The sequence below is a fragment of the Mauremys reevesii genome, linkage group 11 (genome assembly GCF_016161935.1).
Source record: "Mauremys reevesii isolate NIE-2019 linkage group 11, ASM1616193v1, whole genome shotgun sequence".
NCBI classification, from domain to species: Eukaryota; Metazoa; Chordata; order Testudines; family Geoemydidae; genus Mauremys; species Mauremys reevesii.
Window position 1 is genome coordinate 13,168,734 of NC_052633.1, and position 19,662 is coordinate 13,188,395.

The 19,662-nt window shown below is 44.6% G+C and overlaps 1 protein-coding gene across 8 annotated transcripts in view; it reads left to right on the forward strand.

Moving 5' to 3' along the window:
- Positions 1-19,662, forward strand: part of ERBB4 (erb-b2 receptor tyrosine kinase 4) — a 1,095,893-nt gene that overhangs the window by 327,626 nt on the left and 748,605 nt on the right. The window contains exons 1-2 of one of the 8 annotated variants that reach the window (XM_039494128.1): positions 7,802-7,813; positions 9,283-9,335. The exons of the other annotated variants lie outside the window; for them this stretch is intronic. Coding sequence (XP_039350062.1) covers positions 7,806-7,813; positions 9,283-9,335 — 61 coding nt within the window. The 5' untranslated portion in view covers positions 7,802-7,805. Of the gene's footprint in view, positions 1-7,801; positions 7,814-9,282; positions 9,336-19,662 lie in introns of those variants that run through there. 8 annotated transcript variants of the gene reach the window in all.

Sequence of the window (19,662 nt, forward strand, 5' to 3'; positions counted from 1 at the left end):
CAAGTGTGTCAGTAGTTGGTCTTTGGATGAATGATTTTCTCCTACCATGTCCATACCTTTTCCAGGACCAAGAGCTTTGGGATGAACTAGCTTGGTTGGTTCTCTAACAATACAAGGATGGATCCTTTAGTGTGTCTCTCTTTTGAAGAGGTAGTAGTTTGGCCAGGCATAGTGTGTTGTCCATACTTCCAAGGTGTAACCCTAAGATTAAGAAAAGGCCTCGTATGTGGTGGGAACCTCTGTAACACTGATAGAGTTTATGTTCATTCTAACAGAACTGTACAGAGATTGGCCAAAATAAATCTACACATAAGCTGAAAATACATTTTTGCACGAGGAATACCAAGTCCTGCAATGCTTTAAATGAACTGTAAAGGCTGGAAAGTAAAATGACTTACTCTATAAGCTACCACTTCTGACAATTACTTTTTTTGCCTTGGGCACAAGAGCACTGTGTAAAGGACCCTAGTTCCAGTTTCTAATTCTGTAATTTTAAACCAGCAGTTGGAACTAAGTGTCCGAGTGAGATCAAATATTTGGTATAAGCCATAATAACATGGCTGGGGAAGCAGTGACAGTGCCTACAACTGCTGATGTGTGGCAGTTTAACACGTTTTTAGCTGCTAGTAGATCCTTTTACCAATATCTGCCTAAAAACCTATTAAGATGGGCTACTACTTAGCAGTCCCTGCGTAACCTCTCAGACTCCATTTTAGCAGTTAAGCAAATGCTTAAGTCTTATTGACTTTAATGACAATTAAGCACTTGCTTAAATGCTTTGCTGAACTGGGGCTTTGGTCAAAGGGTCACCATTTCCTATCACAGGTTTTCTCTGTTTGGACAGCTCTGACCACAGTGGGTGTGTTTTAAGGCTAGGAGGAAAAGACAAATGCTCTATCCTAATGCCCCAGCACAGGCCAGACTGAGATGCTTGCGAGACAGATATGGCAACTTTCTGCAATATCTTTGGGAAAACGTATTGAATTAAGTTTAAATAGCTGTGGAGTTCATTGTATTATAAATGCAAAGATTGTGATTGTGGGATTGTATGCGACTTCTCTAGTGGGGAGATGTGGCCAGTGTAACCCCTGGGAAGTGTTATGAGCTTCAAAGGCCTGTCGTAAGCAATGTGCCAGACAAAAAAGATGTTTTGGAAGAAACAAAGTTCAGTGGGTTTGCTCGGGCATACCTGGGGGGGAGGTAAATGCAAATTCCCACCTCCAGAGCCAACCTTTTGAAGCTATACCCTGAAGAGAAAAATGTTGTCTGACTGATTACCTAATCACAGTCTCTGAATGTCAGACTCCAGCTGTATAAAGGAAAGGCTCGCCTATGCATCTGTGTGCTTGTTCTGAGCTAACAGCTGTATGGACTTGTAAACACTGGAACACCCCACCCCTGGCCCCAGAGCCCGTGTTGGAGTGGGGGTGATCTCCTGTAAGCTTGTTAGCATGTGCATAGGTTCTGTTAGTGGTTTTGTGATGCTTTCTCTGTGATGCTCTCACCTTAAGAATAAGTGTGCTTGCTTAGAAAGGGCTGTGTGGTAACTTATGTCTGTGGATAATTATGCTGTTTGTAGCCTCTGAGGAGAAACCAAAACAGGCCTGACTTGCACAGTGTAGGCAGAGAACTGTGCAGCCTGGAAAACCTTGGTCGGAAGGGAGAGAGACATGGGTCTCTGCCCAGGAGAGGTGATGGCTGAGGAGCTCTCTGGACCACGGTGGGGGAATCTAGGTGCAGTTGCCCTGAATTATCACAGCTCACTGGGTGCATCTTTATTCTCTTCCACAATGCACATGGGCTGCAGTCTTGCAGAACGAGGAAGAACGCTCTTAAACATGGCTCACACCTGTGCCACAGTGGAGCAGCCATGATCAGGGCTGCCCTGGCATGGGACTGTTATTACCAGAATCATTTGTTTGGCTGTCGGCAGCAATGTGGAAAAGAACGGTTTCCGTTTTTCTTTTCTTTTTAACCTTGTTAATCACTAAGCCCACCTCACTTTAACCTACTCTGCCACTGAACAGCAGCAGCGGAAACATGGTGTGTATTACAGGCTCTTGCAAGCAGCTATTGAAAGAGATTTAATATAGAGAGGGCATAAATTATATCAAAATGTTTGTTGTTAAACTCGGATAAACTTAGCAACGGAGAAGCAGCTGGTGCGTTATTGCTTGTAAGTTCCTCTTCGTTTCCCTGAAGCTCTAGCTAACGAAGAATGCATTTATATATATATATATATATAAATTAAATGTAGAGGCGAAAGAGCTATGAGTCCTGGTGCGAAGTCCTAAGTCATTTCTAGAGTATTGCGACTGTCATGAAGCAAGTTACCACCTTTTAAAAGACTTTTTCATCCCCAATTGTTTTATTCCCAAGTTGTCCCCCATTTTATCCTTTGGGAAAGGAAAGTCTAGACACCCGAAATTCCTTGTACTCCCAAAGAGGTACTTTAATCCACTGCAGGGTAGAGTTTGGTCACACACTGAAATGGAGGCTTTTCCGTTTTAGGCAATGGTAATTTCTTTATATGGACCAGCTTCAGACCAAGTTGTCGTAGCTCAGGGCAGCTGCACCTGTATTTCCCCTCAGTGGTCCAGCAAGAGCACCTGCTCTCAGGCTTCCAGCTCTCTGGCTGGAGACCTGCGTCTCTCTCCTTTCTGACCGGGCGTATTGCCAGGCTGAAGCATTCCCTGCCTACAGTTGAATTCACCAGCAAAGTCAGACTGCCTAAGCAGACCTGCTTTGCCTTTCTCCTCAGACTGTTAACAGTTTATTCGTTACGTTACCATACAGCTCTTTCTATGAAAGCCTATTTTTTTCTTAAGGTCAAAATACTACCAAAAAACATATATTAAAGACAACAAAAGAACCTACTTGCATGCTAATAAGCTTACCAGAGATCACCCCAATCCTAGCATGGATTCTGGCTTTAAAACCCCACTCAACGGGTTTCCTTTGATTACAAGTTCATCGTAGCTTCAGCTCAGAGCAAGCACATGGTCCTATGGAGCCTTAGTAGGCCGACTCCTTCCAGTCCTTCCCTGAGGTCTGTGGCTCCTCGTGGATCCAGGGTCCCTTCTGTTTGCTGGATCAGGAAGAAAGCCCTCAGCCTGTTTAAAACCAGGCAATTTATCCAAAAATATTTTCTTGGTCCTTGGAGAATCCGGTTTGAACTAATATATGTGCACCTCTGTTGGGGAAGGGGAGCTTCTGGGAGCTGATAATAGAGGAAGCTGATGAGCATCCCCCTCCTCCTAGAGGAGTTCCAGACAATCAGTGGCGTCTCCAGGCACCAAGGCTCCAAGAATGTGCCTGGGGTGGCAAGCCATGAGGGACGCCCTGCCGGTCCCTGCAAGGGCAGCAGTCAGGCAGCCTTTGGCAGCTTGCCTGTGGGAGGTCCGCTGGTCCTGCGGATTCGGCGGCAGTTCGGCGGCAGGTACACAGAATCCACAGAACCGGGGACCTCCCGCAGGCAAGCCGCCGAAGGCTGCCTGACTGCTGTGGTTGGCACGGAAAAAAAGCTAGAGCTGCCCCTGCATACAATTCCACAATAACACATACACAATTGCATTTTTAATACAATATACCCCAAAGGTATTAAACCTAATTCAATAAGGTTTAACTTGATTCAGTAGCGTTTATCTTAATTCCATAAGATTTGTCCAGGAAATTGTCAGTCTGTCACACGAGTTACCAATGCATTTGACCCCAAACCATGTACTCTGCGGCAAGATGGACCTAAATGCAGCTGCAAGGTTACCTGGTCTCTTTTGCATGACGGAGTTGACTTTCAGTTTCAGCATCTCAATTCAGCACCTAATCCCGAATGTGGATGGGGCTACTCATATAAGTGCTTGCAGGATCAGGGCCTTAAATTCAGAGCTGAGATCCGGGTTCAAAAGTGCGTTAAGCACGCTTACCCCAGTTCACTGTTGAACTCTGGACCTTTAGTGTGCCTGCAGCATCCATGCAGGGGAGTTACAGTGCAACACTTTGGTGCATGTTATTCACACTCCTTTGGTCCAAACTATAAGGCAGTGCACACATACCCTAAGTGACGTGCCCAAGATCACGATGACAGTCTGTGGTGAAGCAGGGTATTAAATACAAGTGTTCTGAGACCCAGGATAATGCTTTAACCACTGAACCATCCTTCCTTCCCTTGGCATTGTGGGATAAATACCTTAGCTGGACTTTTCTGATAAAATCATCAGGTGTGAAATAGACAACAATGTTATCATTTCAAATTCCATCTTTTGGGGTTGAGTTTGCGAGCCATTGTTTCAGGCTCTCTGCAAATCCAAGAAGCATGCCTTGCTCTTACTTGTTCAATGATTGTATCATCTCCTTTTTTATGGTCATACTTAGTTCACTGATCAAGACTGATTTCACACATTTCTGCTTAGAATATAGCATACAAAAGCCAGTCATTCCCCACTTCATTACTGTGACTTTAACCAGTATTATAGCTGCTGGGTTCGTCCATTGTTGAGTGATGAATTTAAGTGAGAGCACATCTGGTTGGAATGCAAGGGAGGACTCTGACTCTTCCTAATTATTTTAAGGCAAAATCAGCATAATAAAGCCACATCTTGCCTTAGTTCACTTTTGTATGCAAATGAAAGGGCTGGAGAATTAATATTTCTGTCAGAGTGAGTTGGTCCTTTAAGGCGATTGAGATTCAGTGTCACCTGTGTCAGGTGTAGCCCGCCTCCCCAGGTGAAGGGAGTGAGGCCAGGGATTGTGTGACAGAAGTATGTGACTGAAAATATGGTTTGCTGGGGAAAACATCCAGGCCAGGGCCAAAGAGAAGGCTTCAACTGAGTGACTCTTTAGCAGCCAGGCAGTGTAAGTCTACAGGGAGCAGGAGCTGCTAGGGAAATGGAACAAGCTTGCAATGAGGAAAGCCTCAGCAATGGCACAACTAAGAACCCCATACTAAGGGTGAGTGCCAGCTAGGAAGACTGACTGGAAGATTTGTTTCCTTTTGAACTTTGTAGAAATATACCAAGCTCCCCAACAGAGAGAGGTATTAAGAAAGCACCTGTGGTGCGAAATCAGATTCACTGGGGAAGGAAGGAAAACTGAGGCGGCATCAAACCCTCCCCTCTCCCCAGGTCATATCAGGTAAATCCTGTGACACAGCTTTTGTTAAATGAAATTGTTGGTACCCACCTGCCACTTAGCAACCTATAAAAGCCTACTTGTCCCCTAGCTGGGCATTCTAACTGTCCTGGTTTTCCACTGAATAGCTTCACAGATAGGCCTTTCTCTATCTCATAATTGGCCCTGTGCATAAAATCAAACTTAGTGTAGATGAAAGATCTTGGTGAGAAGTCCCAAGGCCAAGCCGTTCTTTGCCATACGAGATGGCAAATAAGGACTACAATAACCTCCAAATACATGAGTAACACCATTACCCGCCTTAATCCTATATATCTGAAATAGCTGTCCAAGCTGAATCAAACTGAATACAAACAAACAAAATCCTGTGGACTACAAACCATCCCCATAATACTGGAGTTTGATAGAGTAACTTTATGGAGGATTTAAAAGATAGGCCAAAACTGGGTTTGTAATGGAGAAGCAGTTCCATTAACTATGCAGATGCTACATTTGGGGAGGAATAGCTCAGTGGTTTGAGCATTGGCCTGCTAAACCCAGGGTTGTGAGTTCAGTTCTTGAGGGGGCCGTTTAGGGATCTGGGGCAAAAATCTGTCTGGGGATTTGAGCAGGGGGTGGGACTAGATGACCTCTTGAGGTCCCTTCCAACCCTGATATTCTATGATTCTACCAAGTCTCCCAAACACCATGTCATCATTTGAAGGAATAAATGTGTGGAAGGACTGGCAGCAGGGGTAGTTTTCTGTCCAACCTCGTTTGCATTTTAAGGGCTTTGCATAAAAGTGCACCGTGTGGTTCTGCACCTGCCATAGTTGATGTGAAAATCTTCAGGCAAGTTAAACAGTTCAAGTATTGTGCATGTACAGTTTATGCCCACATAGCTAGTGTTCACTGAGTCAAACCTTCAAGTTATTAGGGCATGTTGTTTCCAGGGGTAGACTTTTCAAAAGTGCTTCGGTGAGCTAAGAGCTTAAGTCCCATATTTTGAAAATGGGTCTTAAACTTCTGAAGGGCTTTTGAAAATTTTATCTGATACCTCAGTGTATAGATACCTTTAAAGAAACACTTTCATTCCTCCCATTTACAGACTCTTGTCTGTTAGTCTCTGATCCAACTCCTGTGCAAGCTGGATGGAGGTGTTACATTCCATTAAACTGATTTTCCCTCTGCTAAGCAAGAGGAGGCTATCTTGAGTTCAAGCCCTTAGCTGAGGACTTAAAATTCCTGTGTGCCACTGGAGCATGACAAACAATAGGCAGTGCTGAAATAATTGTGATAGGGATTATCCAGTGGGCATAGTAGGGCTCATACTGTGAAAAAGGGTTACGATATTGGCAAGGAAAGGAGGAACCAGATAGGATTTTAAAAAGAGGGGAGCTGCAGGAGGTTGTGCAAATATAAACAAACTGTCTGGCAGCCCGCCAGCAGATTACCCTGACAGGCTGCAGGCTGCCCACCACTGGTCTAAAGTACCTACCTGGGGAATAAATACTTAACAGTGGGCTCGTCAGTCTAGCAGAGAAAGGTATAACGTGATCTAATGGCTGGAAGTTGAAGCTAGACAAATTCAGAGTGGAAATAAGGTGTAAATTTTAAATAATCAGAGTAATTAACCGTTGGAACAACTTATCAAGATTGTGGTGGATTCTCCATCATGACAATTTTAAAATCAAGATTGGATTTTTTCCCCCTCTAAAAGATCTGCCCTAGGAATTATTTTGGGGAGGTTCTATGGCCTGTGTTAGACAGGAGTCAGACTAGATCACAGGAGTCCCTTCTGGGCTTATAGTCTATGAATCAGAGTCCTGGAGATGGCTTTCAAGCGGATTGATCTAGAGATTGACTAATAGTTAGAGGAGCCCTGCTATGTAGTGATTCAATAATGGTGTATCTAATGGTCAAAGGTATGGCAGGCGTTCTGAAGTAGTGTTTTGGTCCGTATACATTGCCTTGTCCCTTTGAGCAAAGTTGGAGCTATGGATTTCGGAGTCCCCTTTAAGTGTAAAGGTCTGACGTTTTAGCTATTTATTCATCTTGGATAATGGCCACAAATACATGCAAAGCCAACAAAAACTGATTGCTAGTTTCATCTTTCTGTTGAAGAACAAAATGTCTTGTATCTGATAACATTTGTCCTAGGAAACATTAGTGGATATTTTGTATGATACACAGCATAATAAGGCTGTTCTAGTGCAGTATGTCCGAGCACTTGTTTGAGTATCTTTCATAATACTGATAATAATCCACTATTCACAATTAGAAATAGTTCCGATTTCTCAAATGCTTGAGGGATCATTTTCTTTGGTAATTGAGTTCCCTGTATAATTCCACCGCTCTGATCACCCACTCAGAAAATGAAGCATATTAATTTGAAAACTGCATGAGCACATGGCCAGAATAATGGCAGCAGAGTAATTGGAAGAAAATCTTTTACAAAGACGTATTTTCATCTAATAAAACCTTCCCTGATGGTTGCACTGCATGCCACCAATGTGACATGAGATCTAAAATATGTGTGTGTTTAAAAACTGTTGTGGTAGATAAAGCTTAAGCATTCTGAGATCCCTGCAGTAGCATTTTTTAAAAATCTTTTAAGAACCACATACCTTCCCATATCTTCTAGGGGTCAGTTTGGGGTCTGGGAAAGTGAGAAACTGAGAACTTCACTCTGAAAAATTATGCATCGGTAAGTATCCATATATAATAAGAGAGAGAGAAAAATACACTTGCATCAGTATTACTGTTATATGTATTACGTCAAAGGCCCTGACAAAAGTTGGGGCACCATTGTGCTAGGTCAGGGGTAGGCAACCTATGGCACGTGTGCTGAAGGCAGCACGCAAGCTGACTTTCAGTGGCACTCACACTGCCCGGGTCCTGGCCACCGGTCCGGGGGGCTCTGCATTTTAATTTAATTTTAAATGAAGCTTCTTAAACATTTTAAAAGCCTTGTTTACTTTACATACAACCATAGTTTAGTTATATATTATAGACTTATAGAAAGAGACCTTCTAAAAATGTTAACATGTATTACTGGCACGCGAAACCTTAAATTAGAGTGAATAAATGAAGATTCGGCACACTGCTTCTGAAAGGTTGCCAACCCCTGTGCTAGGTATTGTACAAACACATAGGAAGAGGCACAGAGAGGGGAAGTGACTTGCCCAAGGTCATGCAGTTGGTCAGTGGCAGAGCTGGGATCAGATTCTAATTCTCCTGACTTGTCCAATGTCCTTTCTGTGCTTCTGTATTTGGTATAAATGAATACAAAGCTTGACTTACTATGCGGGGCTGTAAACTCAGAGGTACTGCTGCCCAGTTCACAGTCAAGAGTATAGTTTGACTAGTTAATCTAGTCTCAGTGGAACAGTTCTCATGTGAGCATCAGACTTTGTTCTAAGGTGGCTGTCTAGGATCAATATCCATGTATGTTCAGACAGAGTAACAGATGCCATTATCATGTGAGATATGTCCATAGAGTGTTTTTCAAACCACACTATGACTTCATTCATTCGTACTGTTGAGCTTTGGGCCTACAACAGGCTTCAGTTGGGTGGAAATCCTTCCCTTTTTTTTTTTATTGAGATAATGGAATTTTTTTTCCCAGTCATTTCATCTACTGGGAGCTTTGGTAAATTAAATGCTTAAATAACAGAAGACTCAACACGAGGCAATTGTCAAGGAATGTTGCTAAATAGGACACTGGAAGTTGGTCTCAGGTTGTGTTTCTGGGTTTCTCATTAGCAGCCTTTTAGAACACAGGCAAGTCACCTAGTCTGAGATTTTCAAAGGAGTCTGAAAGAGTTAGGCCCTCAGCTCCTACTGAAATTGAATGTTTCTGGGCCACTAGATCTGTGGTATGTTTAATAGTGTGGAGAGGAGGAAATTAATGTAGGTGCCTGAAACCTAAAACCTGTGTGTATAAGCCAATATTTTCAAATGTGACTGCCTAAAGTTAGGCCTTTAAATCTGTATCTGGTCTGTTTTTGCTCCCTAGTTGGTTTTCTGGCCCACTTTCTTCCCTTCCTGCAATACACCAGAGTGATTACGTGGCTTGCCCTAGTTCAGAGAGCAAGCCCAGCAGCAGAGCCAGGGACCTGAGACCTGCCTGAATTGCTATTATTCAATATATCTGCCGTCTCCCATTATTTTCAGTGTGACTGAAGCCAAAGAATGCCCTCAGTCAAGATGGCCAGGTACATACCTATGTAAGTTACCTGCTTTTTAGAGTTGCTGAGGATCCACAGCTTCCATTAAAGTCAGTGAGATCTGTGGGGGCTCAGCCCTTGTGTAAATATTGGCCTGTTTACACAAATGTTTGTTGACACAGGATTATCCACTTGCAGATCCACAAGTGGCTGGTGTAGAGGTGTTATTCACAGGAAGGATACCTCAGGCATTTGAGGTAGACCTGTTCTCTGGTAAGCAGGCAAATGCAGTTTGTTTAGGCTGGGGGATGGAGGTGAATCAGGCACCCAAACCATATTGAAAATACAATGGAAGTTGATTGTTATCGCTCTTGTTGTCCAATGAAAAAAAAATCATCCCAGAGTCTGTGTGTTAAATGACAGTGACATCTTCCTAGATATACTACAGCATAATGTAAGTTCAAGGTTGTTGCCATTTGCTGTTCTTGTCTGCATACTGCAGGCAGTGCAAACTGCTACCATGCAGTATCTTGCATTAATCCTGCATCTCTGAGCCATATTTAGAGCTCCAATTACACTGGTCACGCTTGCCCGTTGATGCAGCAAGATCTAGAATGGCAGGGTAAAGAGCAGGGAGGTTATGCCATGTAGTGGGAGAGGTGAGTACCCCTGAAGAAATGCTGGAACAAGACACCTTTGCAGTATTAAATCAGGCACAAGGCAGCTCAACTGCATACCTTGGCAAGTATCTGCCCCGTATTTTTCCTATCCAGAGTAACTACCACAGTGCAATGATGTGTAGCAGGACCTGAGGCTGAAGCTAAAGGGTGAAAAATCTTTGTTAGATATAAATAAGTTAAAACAAGGAAATAAATTCTGGGCATCTAGACACAACCTTGGTATTACATTTCCGCTTGATAGGTTGGCTTAATGTGATGTAATAACGATAGGCTGGATTTTGAGGCATTTTTCCCCGTGCCCCTTTCAGCTAAGTCAGTTTTAGTTTTTTCATGAAACTGGAAACAGCTATTGTCTCCCTTCTACCAGTCAAAAACGTCCTTGGCAAAAACCACGTTTTCTGTATCAAGAAGTGCCCTGGAACATGTGTCTTTCTCTCGATCCCACATCACCCTATTGGCTGGGAGGACAAACTATATGTTCGTGTGTGTGTAGACGTAGAATTATAAATATTAACCAGCATCTATGGCAATAGCAGTAAAATATGACCTGGGCTGGGAGAATAGGTCCCGAGAATGTAGTGTTTTGCCTGAAGCAGAGGGCAAGATGTATGACCAAAGTAACTATTTTTACCAAAGATTTTCTGTTGTTCTCACTTTCACTGACTGTTGGTATTTGTCTCATTAATTCTTGCTGAATGTCTTCCATTTGTAATCCCACCACCTATTATCTTACCTCTTGGTTCGCAGGCTCCAGTGCTGCCTTAGCAAAAATGGAATTCGGGGGATACAGCAAGAATAAACTTCGGGGTTTTGGAGAAGTTATCTTTCACGCGGGGTGTGTGTGTGTGTCAGTATTTCCCTTTCCCGGATGGGGGAGATGCTTTGAGGTAAATGTAATCCTAAGGCTTCTTCCCCTGCGGCCCCTTCCCCTAGCAGGAACAAGGCTTTGGAGGGGGAAGAGGCAGTGTGAGACATCTGAGACAGCTGGCTGGTCTCCTTCACAGCAGCCAGTTTCCTCCTCTAGCCGGAGACATCTGGGTTGTTTGGCTGCTCTCCACTATGCCAGCCATGTCCTTTCTGTCACACCGACTGGCTCCTTCATCCTCTGGGAGACCTGAACGCTGGCCAGCTCCTCTCCCACAGCGGGACTCATTGGCTTTCTTCAGAGGCTAGCTGCTGGTGCTGGCTTTTTTTTTCAGCATTTGGGGTGCTCAGAACAGGGCTTTTGGTTCAGACCTCTCTTTAGTTAGAGCTGTGTGTGTATATACTACAGCGCATGCTCACGCACACACATTTCGATACGTGTGTGGGTATGTGTATATATATGTAATGTTCAAGTGGATTTCAATAAACTGTAGGCATGGTTCATTTTTCTTTTTTCTTTTTCACTGTTACAATGAATATCTTGCCTACCAGTCAGAAAGGAAAAGCTGCGTGCACTCTACCCACACAACTGTTAAACTAGTGTTAGACAAACTTTAACTGGCCTGTGAGCAAGTGGAATTCCCTCTGTTCTAAACAGTATTTACATACAAAGCATAAAGTTACCTTTGTCCCTTCCTGAAATTTTGGCTTTTATGATACATAAGACATAAACCTGAGTCCTGCAGGATTGCTTTTCTATGCCTTAGTTCATCTGCCCTTCAGAGAGGCGCTCCAATTAGGGTGACCAGGTTTGCCCAGTCAAAAAGGGATCCTGGCAAAAAAGGGATCCGGGCCATTAATGGTCCTGTCAGCGGTGCTGCAGGGCTAAGGCAGGCTAGTCCCTACCTGTCCTGGCACCGCGCCGCGCCCTGGAAGCTGCCAGCAGGTCCGGCTCCGAGGTGGGGAGTGGGCACAGGGCTCCGCGCACTGCTCCTGCCCCAAGCACTGCTCCGCACTCCAATTGGCCAGGATCCAGCCAATAGGAGCTGGGGGTGGGCAGTGCCTGCGGGTGAGAGCAGACGCCCATGGGGCCTCCTGTTCCCCCTGTCTACTAGCACTGGACATGCTGGCTGCTTCCGGGGTGCATGCAACGTGGTGTCAGGACAGGCAGGCAGCCTGCCTTAGCCCCACTGTGCTGCTGATCGGGAGCCCCAACCCCTTACCCCAGCCCTGAGACCTCCCTAACCTGGAGCCCCCTCCTGCACCCCAAAGCCCTCATCCCCAGCCCCACCCCAGAGCTCGTACCCCCTCCTGCACCCCAACCTCCTGCCCCAGCTCTGAGCCCCCCCTGTCTGGAACCTCTTCCTGAACCTCAAATCCCTAGCCCCACTCCAGGGCCCCCACACCCAGCTGGAACCCTCACCCCCTCCCGTACCCCAAACCCCTGCTCCAGCCTGGTGAAAGTCAGTGAGGATAGGGGAGAGTGAGCCACTGAGGAAGGGGGAATATAGTGAGTGGGGGCGGGGCCTTGGGGAAGGGGTGGGGCAGGGGGCAGGACCTTGGGGAAAGGGCTGGGCTAGGATGTTCGGTTTTGTGCAGTTAGAAAGTTGGCAACACTCGCTCCAATCCCCGATATACTCTGGCTGGCGCTAACTGTGTCTTTGTTCCAGAATGGCTCAACAGAAAGTATGCTACACTTCAGAGTTCAAGAACCTGATAACAGGATGACTCTGCATGCCTAGGAGGAGGGCCCCAGAGTCTGTTAACCTGTTACATGTCCTGTTACTCTCTATACCCTTGGTCCTGTGAAATGTGAGGGTGAATCAGTGGCGGCTCCAGGCACCAGCGCTCCAAGCGTGTGCCTGGGGTGGCAAGCCATGGGGGCGGCCTGCCGGTTCCTGCGAGGGCAGCAGTCAGGCTGCCTTCTGCGGCTTGCCTGCAGGGGGTCCCCGGTCCTGCAGATTCGGCGGCAATTTGGCAGCGGGTACGCGGAAGCCCGAGGACTGGCAGACCTCCCGCAGGCGTGCCGCTGAATCCGTGGGACCAGGGACCTCCTGCAGGCATGCTGCCAAAGGCAGCCTGACTGCCATGCTTGGGGCGGCACAAAAGCTAGAGCCGCCCCTGGGGTGAATGCAAACAAATAATTCTAGATGTGCATGAAGTACCAGATTTTTAAAAGGGGTCAACTCCCATTTATGCTCCTAAATAAGCTGCCAGATTTCAAAACTAGCTCAGCATGTTTGGGTGCTGAGGACTTGAAAATCTGTCATTGAGCTTTTTGAGAATTTGCTTTGAAATTACTACAGGGGGATGGGGAGATGAAAGATTTGCAAATCCAAACTACTTTTGTGAACTCAAAAAAAAAGAAGAAAAAAGTTTATTTGCAAAACTGCACTCCAGAAGATCCATCCCTAATGTCCCATGTATATTTATGCACACAGTGTAGGTGAACTGTGTCTTAAGGAAGTCAATAGCAATCTTTTTTTTTTCAGTTGTACCATTGTAAGATACCCTTGTATGAAGCACATAATGCAGGGCAGGATCTGACTAAACTCAAGATTACTATAATAAACTGAGCTAAGAAGGAAAAACTGAACAAGCCAGTTGATCATGAACTACTTGCTTATGTCAGGCCTTTTGTTCTGCACATGTCTATTTGACAACTTGATTCCTCAGTGCCTTGATTCTGAACATGACACGTTTGATATGTACAGTATTCCTGCAAGATAATTTTTGTTAAATATTGTGTTTTAATATTTGGGAAAGAGTCCAGGTCAGGAGCTGAATGTCTCTTTCCCACTCCACTGACAACTCAAGGGGAAATGAATCATAGAATATCAGGGTTAGAAGGGACCTCAGGAAGTCATCTAGTCCAACCCCCTGCTCAAAGCAGGACCAATACTCAGACAGATTTTTGCCCCAGATCTCTAAGCGGCCCCCTTAAGGATTGAACTCACAACCCTGAGTTTAGCAGGCCAATGCTCAAACCACTGAGCTATCCCTCCCCCCAAAACAAGTCTTGATTTCCAAAGTATGTAATTCAAAGTACATTATATATGTTGACCCATGGATTCATTTTGGGCTGCCTTTACTTGTCCTTTAGGGAAGAAAGAGATGCATATTGACAAACTACTGAGGGAGTGTCTGTGTGGGGCTCAGGCATCTAATGTCAGAGTGTGACTGTTCCTCTGAAGAGAGGTAGCTGGTCAAAGAATTCAAGCACTAAGAGTTTCTCAAGAATTCTGTCCACTAGGGCATCCATTTGGGATGAGGACTGGCCATCGAAACATCTCTCAGCATATCACACATTCTAATTTGACAGAGTACTTTTCTTATTGGCAGATGGAGGGAGTCAGTTTAGCCATTGGTTTCGCTGTCTCTCTGTACCAGCACGAGGAAAAGTTATAATAGTAAAATGTCAGGCGACAGTGGCAGAAAAGGATGCTTGTTGCTCTTAAAAAGCTTGCTAGTTTTGCCTTAGATAAATGCATAATCATATCTTAGTAGCTACACTGTTTCCCATAGTGGTGTCTAGAGGAATGTGCAAATATTGGCGCAACTGGGATTTTTTTAAAGGGAGACTACTGTATATAAAACAAAATACTGAATAGTTGTCGGTAATATATAATAATTTGTATATTGTTCTTTGTAGACCTGACCGATTTGCAGGCCTCTGTCAGCTCTCAGAAATGCGGATGCAGTTCCCACTGATGTATGCTTCACTTTTCTCATGTGTAAAACAGGGATAATACTTTATTTCTCCCACTATTTGCATGTCTAGGCTATTTAGATTGTAAGGCCTTTGGGGCAGGGACTTTCTCATTTTCTGTTTGTTTAGTGGCTAGCAGTGAGGCCTTGATCTTTGCTGGGGGCTCTACATAGTACAGCAATATAAATAACAATGTGAAGCATTTATCGTTTTAAGGATGCTGAAAAGATAGGAAGTTCTGAGTACGCTTTTTTGGAAAGGAAACTGTCAGCTGTAATTATGGAGACGATATTTCATGTCTCATGGGAGGGTTGCAACCACATGCCACAAGCTTTATTTTTTCATGTTTCTTCCCCAGAAGTGTGGCCAGCAAAAACAGAAACCTTAACTTGCAGTTACTTTGACATTTTGGGTCTGTTTTTTGAATATGTAAGAGAAAAGGTGTGAGGTTCTGGAACATAGGTTGGACGAAAGGCCTGGGTTTGTAAGTTTGATGCAGTTACATCACCGGCTAAACATCAGTGGTAGTTGTCCCACAACAGAAATATCCCTCTTGCTCTCTCCAGAGAGACCAACCCAAACTAGGATTTATTTATTTTTAAATAGAAAGGGAATGAGCATGCAGTCTCCTCCTGACACTTAAAAATCATTCCATTTCATGAGGAAAAACACTTGCTCAGCTCTCGTCTGACACCCTACTCTCCAAACAGGCAATTTCATTCAGCGTTTTATTGACAAACCACTTTCATCCCAATGCTTAGGGCAATACGGGTGCAATTCTATGAAAGAGTGATTTGGAACTTACATACAATCATTTGCGATTCCAAGGTAAATTCACCCGAAAGCTTATTTTCGTGTGAATGAGTTGTCAAGAAGCTTGATATGTGCCAAGCAGAAGAAGGAGGAGGAGAAGGGAATATGTATTTGCACGTTGCAAGGATGGTAGCCATTGGATTTGATAAAAGGTAGCTTTTGGGGGATTTGGTGCTCTCTGAAGCCATTGATTTGCCAGATGATTAACCTCAAAAGAAATACGTCTTGTTTTTGATTCAGAAAGGCTGTGTCTCCCATGCATGTTTTCTTCAGAAGTAAAACCCATATGGAAGCCATTGAAGTACAACGCTTTGCTGAGCAAGGCTGCAAGAGCATGATTTACAAAACACGTTTTCTTATTTTAAAATTGGTCATGTCTGTAAACACATGAATAAAAGACCTGAAAGGCGCAGGTTGGATCATAAATATGCACCAACTCCTCCGGGGAGCTTGTCAATCTCTTAGAAGCTAAGAGTTGCATCAGTTTTATGCATACCGTTAGGACCTACATATCTAAATGTACCATAGGATGGTGTGCGTAGGTAACATATCTCACTAGTTCTGTGTTAGCAACATTTAACCTCTCACTAAAGGCTAGCACTGCTAGAACTGCTTATTTAAAAAAAAAAAAAGGCTGAAACCCAGGTTTGGCTCAGAACTGACGGTTGGGAATAAAAAGGGTCATTATGCCTCCTTTTTGCCACTGACTCTGGGGCTATTCTGCCCCCCGCGCACACACCTCCATTGCAACATATATCAGCCTCAGAGCTACTCTTACAGATCCTAGCAGCCTTTATGTGCCAGGGATAGTAGGAGTACAAGGTACTATGGATACACCCTCTCATGATTCTTTTTTGCGTCTTGTGTTGGGGGACTGAAACCAATATTATACCCCTGGGTGATTCCCCTCTGCTGGCTCACATTTAAGCCAGCTTCCCAGACCAATTACATTACTGCCGGAGTAGTGCAAAGGGGACAGGACCTTGCCCAGTATTCTCAGACATACCCAGCAGTTGTTTGCTCTTGAATAATAGGACCCCGACAAATAACTGACCCATTCTTGATTATTATTTTTTTTGCAATACTATTCACAGATGTCAGTCTTTATTATTCTACCTATTTAGCTCTGCTAAATGTTTTGATGTAGACATGCAGACGTGTATTGCAGCATTTTGTATATTGACAGACATGATATGCCAGTCTAGAATGGTATGAAAACCTGATCACTTTTGGCAAAGCCGTTAAAAAATGGTGTGTGTGCGTGCACATGTATGCTGGTTTTATGAAAAGAGTTTCAAAAGCATGAATGTTAATAAGGCATCCAACTCTCATTGGTTTTCCAAGGAATGAGGGCAGTTAACTCAGATTCTCTTAAATCCCAACCTAAAATGTTAGGGCATACATTTTCGAAAGTTTAGGTGTCCAACTTCAAGCAGCTTGAGAGGCACTAGATTTTTAAAGTGGGGGGTGTGCCCAGACCTTTCTGAAAATCTGGTTTTTTAAAGGGAGTCAGGTTCAGCACCCCCCCCCAAAAATGAGGCAACCAGAATCGTTAGTCACTGAAAACAAAGGCCTAGGTATTCATCTCTCAAACCAGTAACTGCTAATATGGTATAACAAAGCACCGACGTAACTGCACGGCACCTCCTGCTGGCCGGTGTCTTCCTACTGGTACCTGCTTTCTGTAAATCTCCACCATTTGTAGCACTTCAGGCCCTGCGTATCTCCCAGACCCCAGTGCCCCTTATCTTGGGGTGCTGCCCCACAGCAGTGCCCCACTCTCTGGGTCTCCCTGCCCCGAGGAACCCCAACCCCCTATACCCACCTTGCCTCTGTGGCTACTGCCACTCATCATCTAGGCCCTTCTCTCAGGTGCAAACTGCAGTCTGTAATGGCCACTCATCACTGGCAAGGGGGTTGGACCTGCTGCCGTTCTAGCCCCAGCTGCCTCCCTGCAGCCCAATACTTCCCCTGGCCTTTAGCAAGGCCTCAGCCTGGGAACTCCCCAGGCCAGAGCTCCTCAGCTCTGCCTGTCCTTCTCCAGCCCTGCTCTGCCCCAGGTACCCTGCTTGCTCTCCCTGGCAGCCTGGTCCTCTCTGCTCCCAGCTGGAGCAAGAGTCTCTTCTCCCACTCCCTCAGTCTGCCCTTTTATCAGGGCCAGCTGTGCCCTAATTGGGTGCAACCACACCTGTGGCTGACTCCCCAGCCAGCCTCCTTTGGCTGCTTTTAGCCCCTTTCTGACTGGAGTGGGGTGACCGCCCCGCTACACATGGTCTCACTCGACAGAATTGTCACCCCTTTAATTACTGCCTCCTGGAGCACCTTATTGGCTGAAGATCTTGATTTTTGCGACAACTTCAACCTCACATATGCGTAATGTATTATTAATTTAATAAAATTTAAAACTTCCAGAATATGACCGTATAGTACAAACCCTGAATGAGAACAAACTTTGCTCGTATTTGCTCTGCTCCTTCCTTTTCTTTGTCAGACACTTGACAGCTTACAATACCGCCTGCACGTAGCCTTCTGTAAAGCAGCAGTGTGGGCTTCTGTAGACGAGCTAGGTGTTATGTGACTCTCCATCTCCCTTCTGGCAATGTGTATAATTTATGCCACATACTCACTCCTCACAGGCCCAGGGCATCAGATCCACATCAACTCCCTAGCTCATATGTACCAGTTAACAGTTCACTTACAGAGCTGCCTCGAGACTGGGATGGCCTTGATAGATTTTATTGTCCTTGAAATATTCTGGGAAGTTTTTTGGGTGATTTGCTCGTGATGATTTTTTGTGGAAAGCAGCTCTCTCTCTCTCTCTCTCTCTCTCTTAAATTTGGGAAGCAATATGATAGGTGAATAGGCAGGGAGGAATGGGGGTATGCACAGTGGTGGTGAAATGAAATCACTCTCCCATGCCCCCCAGTGCATTTTTGGCTGTACTACTGTGCATTCACTGCTGCTAACATTGTGTGTGCACTGCAAAAGAAGATATTTCTTTAATGGTGCTCACTTCATTCCCCCGCCATTCTTGTTTTTATACATGTTTTCTAATTGCTTGGCATGGCTAAATTCTGTGACAAATCTGTAAATCTGCAGCAGTACCTCCAGCCATAAGTCATCTCTTTTTTAAAAAAAAAATGCAACAAATTAGCTCAGATTTCCCTACTAACTTGGATCAATGAATTAATTCATCCTCAGCCTCCATCACACAGCTAGAAACGTTGCCAGTGTCCAAATGCTCGGTTGCTACATCTGTTAAGAAAAGGAGCAAAAGAATTAATGTTGATGATGATTAATCCTGGCATATCAAGACTGGGGAAAGCACTCTTGGCATTGAAGGGTCAGAGGAGCACAGCTAAGCATTTGGAAGGATATAATAATTTGGGCATGGCTTTTCCCCATTCCTCCCTTTTTAATTACCTCAATGACCAGAAGAGTTTTAAAGTGCATTTATGTACTAGTTAGTTGTTTACACTTTAGTGCTTAAAAATACACTTGTGTTTTCCAAACAGCTTTGTAGGGAGGTTATTCTTAAGGAAATTTTGCAAGCGGAGTTTTAACATTTTAAAGACCTTGTCAGCTGGAGCTTTATACCAGCTTGCAGAATTGTTCTGATTTCTGCAATCTGCAGATGGCTAGTTTGCATCAGAGGCGGTGGATGTAAGGGACTTAATATATCTGAATAAAAAGATGCAAACTGTAGTGCAAGTGGCACCAACCTTTATTTAAAACTACAGAGAAGCTTGTAGTGTTCTAAAGGCATGATCCGACATCCCGGGATGTCAGTGGAGATGCCAGTGAGTTAGGGGCATTAGAGCAGGACTTTGATCCTGATTCAGTAAAGTATTTATTCATGTGCTTAAGTTCATCCCTATTTAGAAAAAAATTAAGCCTATACCTAAACAGTGAGACTTGTATGCTTAAGTGTTTTGTTAAATAGGAATGGACTTCAGATTGTGCTTAATTTTAAGCATGTGGTTAGTTGCTTTGCTAAACTAGGGCCTCAAAGAAGACCTGCAACCTACTATAAACCAAGGGCTGGTCTACACTGGGGGGGGATCGATCTAAGATATGCAACTTCAGCTACGTGAATAGCGTAGCTGAAGTCAAAGTATCTTAGATCGGTTTACCTCTCATCCCCATGGTGCGGGATCGACATCCGTGGCTCCCCCTGTCGACTCCGCTACCGCCATTCGTGCTGGTGGAGTTCCGGAGTCGACGGGAGTGCGTTCGGGGATCGATATATCGCGTCTAGATGAGACGTGATATATCGATCCCCGAGAAATCGATCGCTACCCGCTGATATGGCGGGTAGTCT